Consider the following 9,075-nt stretch of genomic DNA (forward strand, 5'->3'; position numbering starts at 1 on the left):
ATAGATGTATAAAAATTTTTCTCAAGATACCTTTTGCACATTTATAGTAATTATTGTAGGACCACAGAATTTCTTTGCGAGTAACTAAGAATGTTTGATATACAAATAATGATTTTACCCCCACTTTTGTCCTTTTCGCCCATTACAAATGAAGCGAATTCAAATAGGGCAGCATTATCTCTTTTACACAGTTGTGTGTGGGCAGAATTGTTTTCAAGTATAAAAGGGCAAAAACAACATGGGTAGAAAATAACCATTTATGTATGCAGTACTTCCACATTTTGTAGGAGTAGCTCTTTTTTTTATTCTTTGATTTTCCTAGAATTCATGATTTTGACAGCAACATGAATTTTCATGGGTGTTATGCCTATACAGTCAAACCTCTTTATCTCGAACTCGAAGGGACCAAGAAAAAACTTCAAGATATCTGAGGGTTCGAGATATCCAGGATAAAATACTTATGAACTACGTGGTTAAGACTTCCCAATCACTTCGACATATCCATGGTATTCGAGATATCTGTGTTCGATATACCTTTTGTTCAACTGTATGTACCAGATAGATGAGAAACTATATGATAATGTTCTCATTAGATGAAACCAGCTAGTATTCCACGAAATTCTACATACATTTGGAATATTAATATATAACAAAAGTTTTAAAGCTTTTAATGTCATATGGCTGAGATACAACAAAACAAAAAAGAAAACACAGAATTGCAAAAATGAAATTTAGAAGTATAATATGCAATCTTTAATTTGGTAATTTGAAAAAGCACCAATTTTGTTTTATGTCACAATGCAGAGTGTGGCATTTAGCTGACATATTTTTATGTCACGGAACATATGGTATGTCATGTTTATATTTTGTTTAATTGAACACCACATACAAACCCAAAAATCATTCAATATGCATGTTCAAATTCATTTCACAGTTTAAAACTAATGTCACATGTGAAAAATTTATGTCGATCTATTATAATAACATTTACATAATACACCTAGGTTTGGAATACTCGATATGGCACAGACTTCAATTTACAATCATATCTATCATGTAATGCATTTATTGTCTTCCTAACTGTAAGTATAGGACTGTGTAGAGATGTCTGTTTACCATTATTCTCAGATGTTTGCTTCAAAATAAAATCTAAGGTTCATATCCCTCTGTTCACTCATATAAAATATTGCTTTAAGGATCATGAATTTCCAAAAGAAATGTATTTCATAAGTAAAATGCAAATAATTTTAGTATAGCTTGTAGAGCAAAACTGGTCAATAAAGACATTAATTCTCAACTTGACAAAATCGAAATTTATCCTATGAAGAGTTGTCTCTCTTGTCAGAGTATCAATGAACCTTAAATATGCTATGCAGTGAATCACATTTGGCCATTTCAACTTCATATCCTTCACACTATTTCAAATTTCAAGAACAAGTGCCATATTTTACAAAACAAATATCAAGATATATGTCAGAATACAAATTTTTAACCTTATATATGATTTAAAACTAAACTAAAACAAGTGATTTTCGCAATGCATGTTAGATAGTTATTAAAATGTTCAGTATTTTATAATAATTATTATAATACACAGAATGACTAGAGTTTGGCAATTTCATGCACAGTACACATACTAAAAAATAATTCTTATGTGCATGAAAAATTGGCATGCATGGCATTATGCATTATGAACAGGTACATAACATCATTCAATTTATACTGCTTTGCAGTCCTACAAAAAAACATCTATAGCAACTATATAAATGCAATAACATAAAGTATACCATTTTCATATTCAACAATTAAATAATTTCACATTCAACAATTAAATAATTGCTTTCTATACAAGTGTTCAAGTTTCTTACTGTAAGTGTGAAATTTTACCTGATGAAGACTTCATCAGCATATGAATTAATTTGAACACATAATTAATGTTTAAATTGGCAGAATACTCAATTTTCCATATTTTCAGTATATACAAAAAAAAAAAAAAAAAAAAAAAAACAAACTCATACATGTAAGGTTAATCAATAACTGTACAAATAAATACCAGTATTTCTTGTATGTACATTTAAAATATAAACTGTCATGAAACCTCTACATAAAGATCCAACAAGGATCAAGGCCCAATGATGCAGAAGAGGTTACATGAAGGTCTTCATTCTCTTCATACAAATCTGGAGAAACTGTGCATACAATTACTTTGATCATTGTTTCCACAAGTCAGAGACTTAAACAATACACAGAAGTGCAATTAGTTCAGAAAACTTAATGCAGCAAGTGTTTTTTTATGCATGAATCTAAGAAACCTTTTAGGCAAAAAAGCTAAAGAAAACATAGAATTTTTAAATTCTACAACTAGAACATATATAAATATAAGCATAACACAGATCTAGATAACTATGTATTCTATGCAAAATTCAATTCTTAGATATTTTAAAATCTTAATAAAAAATATCAACATAGCATCAAAGGTAACTAATATCTATAATGAAGATTTAAAGGCAAGATATAAGCATGCATATTTCTCAATACATTTTAAGAAAAGGATTTTCATCTTTTAGTACATGTATTTATAAGCAACACTAATTTACTTTTTTTAGTGACAATTGCTCATTTTAAGGTCAAATATTGTTTTATAATAACAGGCAATGGCAAAACATTTATATTTTTAATAAAATCTTTTCCATTGCAGCACTTGCTGACACAATTCCTCACAGCCCTCCTGCAAATCTGCCTCAGCAATGGTGGTTTTTGATACTCTGAATTCAAAAGACTAAGAATTTGAGAATCCACTTCTCCATCCATTAGCAATGCTCGGTGAACACTCTTGATTTCAGAGCTAGGCAGTCCTGCAGACAAAATCAGGCGCACAATTTCAATATTCTTGCTTTTTGCTGCCCAAAAGAGCGGTGTTTGTTGAGCCATGACAGACACTTTCGGACCTTCCAAACTGCTTCCATTCAAAATCAAAGTCTTAGTGATAATTGAGCTAACTCTGTAGGTCAAAGCCGTGAGAAGAGGTGTGTAATTAAAACGATCCGTTTTGTTTACACTAGCACCATTTAAGATGAGATATTCCACAAGATCAGGCATTTGTTGTCGAGAGGCTACCCACAATGCAGTGTGGCCATTGCTATCCACTGCATCAATATCTGCTCCAGCATTTATTAGAGTTACTACTCCTTCTAGGAAGTGCATTCTGCATGCTGTAATTACTGGTGGTTCAATTCGGTTTAGGTGGTCTTTGCTGCAAATGTTTAAATTTAATTTCCTGCTCTTTTCACAGTGCCTCATTAGCAGTCCGAATATGTCAAAGTGACGTTTGTACAGTGACAATGACAGCACAGTTGCTCCTTTGACTAGAATATTGAAATCCACATCTGGATGTGAAAGTAAAATATTTCTCACTAACTGAGTTTCTCCAGAAACAACAGCCATGTACAAATCAAAGACTAGGTGAGATTGGTTGTACTCATGGATGGCCTGAAAAGAGGTGCACAAATTGTCCATCCCTCTATCACCCGGCTTTTGCATCTTCACAGGCATAATGTTCCTCACTTCACTCCAAATAACAAAACTGTACAATAAATTGATCTTACTCTTCCAGCTGCAAAAAATATCAACTTTTCAGCTGTGCCTGTACCGGCGCGCCGCAAGAGACATCTTTAGAACACATTAAATTCATTATCACCTTCTGTGCATGTTGACAACCGTTCCCCTGTGGTTAGCGACGGATGAGGAAAGACGCAAGCGGATACTGATGGATAGATAAATGCGTCACGTTTTTCTTATTAAGAAGGCATCTCAAATTTCTTAAGGCCCAGCTTCGTAAGAAGAATAAAAACTTAAGAGTACAAATATGGAAGTGCAGCTAACTGCCTCATTAATTGTTTTCTGCGTCACAATCTTGTTTACATATCGATATTTTATGAGGCTGGAGCACTGACACTTCCGTATTTTCGGATAAAATGTTACAGAGTTTTTCATTGGACAAAAAATGCTTCAGCCAATCAAAACTCTTCTTACATATTTGTTGACACTGCTTGTAACATACCTAAACATTGTCACAACGACTGAACGAGGGACCAAAAATGCCGACTTGTTTGAGAGCTAAATGTGTGGTTGTGGGTATGTTTGTTGTATTTTAATGGATAAAGTAGAGAACTAATGATAAAAATATTTTATCAGTCCTGAGGATTTTGCCAATCATCTTTTTTTCCGTTAGAGTATCAAGTTAAATATCTATAGGCTTATGTTATATGTTACCATAATGTTTACTTTACTTGGAAAATGAAACAAACCATACTATATTTCAAACTTTAGCCGAATAATTTTAGACAAGTGTTCCACAACATGGAAGCTGTATCATTAAAATGACGTTGCACTTTGGTTATACAGTATTTCATTTATTAAGTTATAGTGGCAAATATGGACTAATATGGAGCACATACACTTGTTTCAGTAATAAATTTTTTAACCCATAGTATACCAGGGGTACTACTAAACAGAGTACGATAGAGTACTTTAGAGTACGCTAGAAAAAATGTGTAGTTTAATGCAATTAAATTGTTTATTTATGTAAATATAACTTGATTAAACATTATTATAAACTAATATTGCAATATTTATTTCAAAATATTTGTTTTTAGCGCTATTTTGACAAGAAAATAACATTCATGATTCAATGCATTAAACTGTTAAAGATTATTAACACTCTGATCTCGATTAATATTTTGTTTCAGACTTACTAACTTCAACTAAATTTTATCAAAAATTAAATTAATTGCCCTATATAAATATTTTTAACAATGAAACATTTCAACATGTTCAAGTTAAATTAGATCGGGATCAAACGATAAACCGTCACCTGAAATCAGAATTTGAAATAACTCCTAAAATAAGGAAAACATACAAATCTAATTTAAAATATATATTCATTATGTTAAACTAAAGTAGAAAAACATACAAAAAGTAGTTAAATTGCATTAAATTATTAAATTTTACTAGCGTACTCTAAAGTACTCTATCGTACTAGCGTACTCTGTTTAGTAGGACCGTTATACCAGTAACACAAAGTATCCAACTCCGAATTACATGGAGTACCCCTCTCCCCAAAATCGCACTCATTTACACTTCCAGAGAAAATACACTGGCAAACTGGTTATTACCATTGTCTTCTATGATAATTTATCCACACAATCATGTGAGACGAATTTTCCAGTCGGAGATAAAGGAAAATAAAGACAAGCATGCTATATATGGTTGTGTAGATAAAATTATTGTAGAAGACAATGGTAATAAACAGTTGGTCAGTGCATTTCAATTTCTATGAAAGTGTAAATGAGTGCAATTCTGGGGAGGGGGGTATTCCATGTAATCCGGAGTTGGATTGTGTTAATATTATACTATGGGTTAAAAAATTATTACACGAAAAGTGCCTGTGTACTGGAGATACGATATATCTGACTTTCCATAATGCAAGAAATAAAAACAAACCTTGATTGTTTGATAAATACATGTAATGTTTTTACCAGACTGTCTGTATCATACACAAACTGCAAAAGTGATATTGGTGAGTACAAGAAGCAGTGTGCTACTGATAATCTATGAGTTTGACATTTAATTTGGCATTAAATTTGACATTAAATCGACCCAAAAATGCCACATTTGATTGGAGGCAGCGAAATTATAGTATTGATTCTGACTTTTTTACTGGTACATCAAATATCAAAATTGTGAAAAAAGCCTGGAAAATGTCATAATATTGGACTAGGATCGTTGGTAACGGTCTATCCCTGCATTCTATGAATTGCTTTATTGGCTGAGATATGTGGCCACTACGAATAAAATATATATATCCTCCTTAAATGTTTGTACTCCTTAAGAAACCACCAGTCCTGTCAATCCCAGGGCAGAGCAAAAATTAATCCTGACCTTGCCGGATGCCCTCTGAACTCTTCAAAGATGCTCTGACCTTCACAATAAATTACTGAAGACTTTGATATACACGTAACTTATTTACATTTAGGTGATTCTGCAGTTGGGAAAAGCTCACTCTGTCAGGCATTTCATAGTGATGGCTCGCATTTTCCAAAGAACTACAACATGGTATGGTTTTCAATTATTTCAGTACAAGATTCTTTTCAGAAAGTAAAACCACATCGAACATGTTCCATTTTAGTGTTGCCTGCTAAGCAGAGTTGCATAGATATGATATAGATGATTGATAAAAATCTACAAACTATTGCAGAAATTTGAATGTAAATCAATAATTGTAAACTTATCTTTTCTGGCAATGTGATGGTGCTTTGCTTTAGTAAAGTTAAGCTATACTATTTTGCCTGAGTATTGCTTAAAGCAATTTTTATGAATGAAAATCTCATTCCCTCTAAACATAACTTACATTTTGATTTTTTCATCTTTACAGACTACAGGAGTGGAGCTTCTCGTGAAGCATGTCAACATTCCAGATTCAAAAGACAGTGTGGTAAGATCTAATGACAGCTAGTTCGATAAAATGTACTACTGTTTTATTTGAAAATGTACTGCTGTTTTATTTGAAAATTATTTCCATCGAAGATGGTGTGGCGGTCAGATGGGTTCGATCGCCGGTGGCCAGATAGCTCAGTTGGTAGAGCACCTGACTGGAGATTCAGAGGGCCCGGGTTCAATCCCGGTTTGGTCCGTCACATTTTTCTCCTCTCCTATTACAATGGATTTGCACTGAAAATTAAACTTTTAAATTTAAAATGAAAAATGCATTTTTAGTATAATTGTTTTTTTCATAAACAAAAAATATGACAAGAGAAATACCTGCAATTTCATGGAAAATTAAAAAATTTTGTCAGATTTTATTTACTTAGATAAATATTGTGTTTAATTAAGCATACTGTATGATATTGTCTCTAGACTTTTGAATCTATTTTTTTTTTTAATCATTGACAGAACTTATTATTAAACCAAAAAAGAAAACCAACTTTGCTTGGCATATTACCAATAGCTCATACAATGTGAACATATGTACAAGTAAGTTTAATTTTTCTGTTTCAGGAGATATACATGTATGATTCTGCTGGTAAAGAAATTTTCTCAGAAATGGTGCAAAAATTTGTAAGTATATCTTTTTCTCATACATTTTTTTCTAATTTGAAAACAATATACAGTATACATGTTTGTTTAAAGTTTTACAACAAATTTGTTTTCCTGTTCTGCATAACTTTTCTATGTCAAATCTGCTGAAAATGAAAATGTTATCATTAGTGCTATTGATCAAATTTATGACAAATCAAACTCCAGAAATATAAAGTTTCTGAAATAGAAATGGAGGAGGGATCATATTGTGTCTTATAATCCATTGTTTCAAGGTATGGATTTTGGCATCAATCAACAACTGTTACTGTGATAATTTAGTGTAATACATATTTTACATTACTAGTGGGAACATCCTTCAGTAATCATGGTGGTCTATGATGTGACCAGTGAAACTTCCTTCTCTAGTTGTGCCAAGTGGCTAGAACGGGTGAAATCTCAAAAACTAGATGTACATATACCAGGTAATATTAAAAAAGAGCAAATTTATTTGGGAAATTTCAACATATGATTTCAAATAAAGGAATAACTACTAGCATGCTAAGTATATGTATTAATGATATGTAATAGTTTTTGACAGGATAATAAAAAACATGAGTTCTGTCCCCTTTGACTGCATTCTTACATTAGTCTTATCAGTTGAACAACAATTATTGCCTTTATACTGTGTATTACTGACAGTAGTGAACATTCACATGCATGTCTTTCACTATATTTGTCAGCTGTTCAAGTTTTTCATTCAATGTTTGAACAGGGGTCCTGGTAGCTAATAAAATAGATCTGGATGAGAGAAGGGTGATCAGTCCCAAGGCAGGCATGGAATTTGCTGAGAGCAATGGGCTCAAGTACTTTGAATGTTCATCTGTAAGTATCGACAATACAAGAAGTATATACAGATTTGATTTTGCTCATAGATATTTTCAAGTTTTCTGGAAGAAAAATGCATACTCTCAATCTGTTCTGAATTGGTAGCTATTTTTTCCTTGATTATTGCCCATTTTATTTGATGATTACATATTATACAGTTGAACTTCAGTATCTCGAACATGGATATCTCGAATACCATGGATATGTCAAAGTTATTTTGAAGTCCCAACTGTTTTTTCCTTAAGTATTTTACCCTGGATATCTCGAATCCTCGGATATCTCAAAGTATTTTCTCGCTCCCTTTGAGTTCGAGATAACAAGGTTTGACTGTATATGTATATAATTCTATGACAGTTTTATTTTGTTGCAAAAATATAGCATAAGTACAAGTGATATGTGATACTAGTGCTGATATATATAGAGAATATTCCATACTGAAATCCATATCATATGTCATATCAGCCCAAGGGCCGTTATTGGAGTCTTGGGTTGATATGGTGTTTTATACAGATTTTGCCATGTATTATTCTCTTTTTATCATATATACATAAAATACTTAATATTTGTGTTCACATAGTCATTGAAGAATATCTTGTGCATGTTTATGACCTTTTTCTTTAAAATCTAGTAGAGTCAATTTTAGGTCTTTGAAAACAAAAAAAATTAAGTCCACAAATAATAGTAAAAAATTATTTTACATATATATTTAAGTACATATATTTAAATAAAATCAAGGTAATAAACTTTTAAACTTTATACAAACATTACTTCCGGTTTAATTGATATGGATTTTTGATTTTTTCAGAAAGAAACACAGAATGTGGATGCAGCTTTCTACTACCTTGCAAATGAGTTTCACAAGTTGTATCAAGACAGACTAGAGACTTTTAAAACTTTGTCATAATGAACCAATATTTTCTGTATTCTGCACATTCCGTCCTTTAATTGCTTTTAAGAAAAATATATGTTTAAAATGAACATTGTTTTTTTTTTTATTGAGAGTTTCATTTCAGACCCTATGCATTTTTTATGTCTCTTTTGGTCATTAATGTGACAAATTGCCATCTGTGCATTGTTTTTACCGTGTATTACTCCCATATCTTGAACATACAT

General features: G+C 31.8%; 2 protein-coding genes across 2 annotated transcripts; one reads left to right on the top strand and one right to left on the bottom strand.

Annotated features, from left to right (window-relative positions):
* Positions 1 to 652: 652 nt before the first annotated feature.
* LOC133190453 (histone-lysine N-methyltransferase EHMT1-like) lies at positions 653 to 3,953 on the bottom strand. Its single transcript, XM_061326100.1, has one exon. The coding sequence runs from the start codon at positions 3,550 to 3,552 to the stop codon at positions 2,617 to 2,619; it is 936 nt and encodes a 311-aa protein (XP_061182084.1). The 5' UTR covers positions 3,553 to 3,953; the 3' UTR covers positions 653 to 2,616.
* Positions 3,954 to 4,020: 67 nt separating this feature from the next.
* Positions 4,021 to 8,911, top strand: LOC133190454 (intraflagellar transport protein 27 homolog). The gene is made up of 7 exons (XM_061326101.1): positions 4,021 to 4,134; positions 6,035 to 6,114; positions 6,434 to 6,493; positions 7,057 to 7,116; positions 7,442 to 7,559; positions 7,850 to 7,959; positions 8,768 to 8,911. The coding sequence occupies exons 1-7, from the start codon at positions 4,098 to 4,100 to the stop codon at positions 8,864 to 8,866; spliced, it is 564 nt and encodes a 187-aa protein (XP_061182085.1). The 5' UTR covers positions 4,021 to 4,097; the 3' UTR covers positions 8,867 to 8,911.
* The last annotated feature ends 164 nt before the right edge of the window (positions 8,912 to 9,075 follow it).

Source organism: Saccostrea echinata, unplaced genomic scaffold (assembly GCF_033153115.1).
Source record: "Saccostrea echinata isolate AGI-Se365-2 ecotype Australia unplaced genomic scaffold, CSIRO_AGI_Sech_v1 ptg000022l, whole genome shotgun sequence".
Taxonomy (NCBI): domain Eukaryota; kingdom Metazoa; phylum Mollusca; class Bivalvia; order Ostreida; family Ostreidae; genus Saccostrea; species Saccostrea echinata.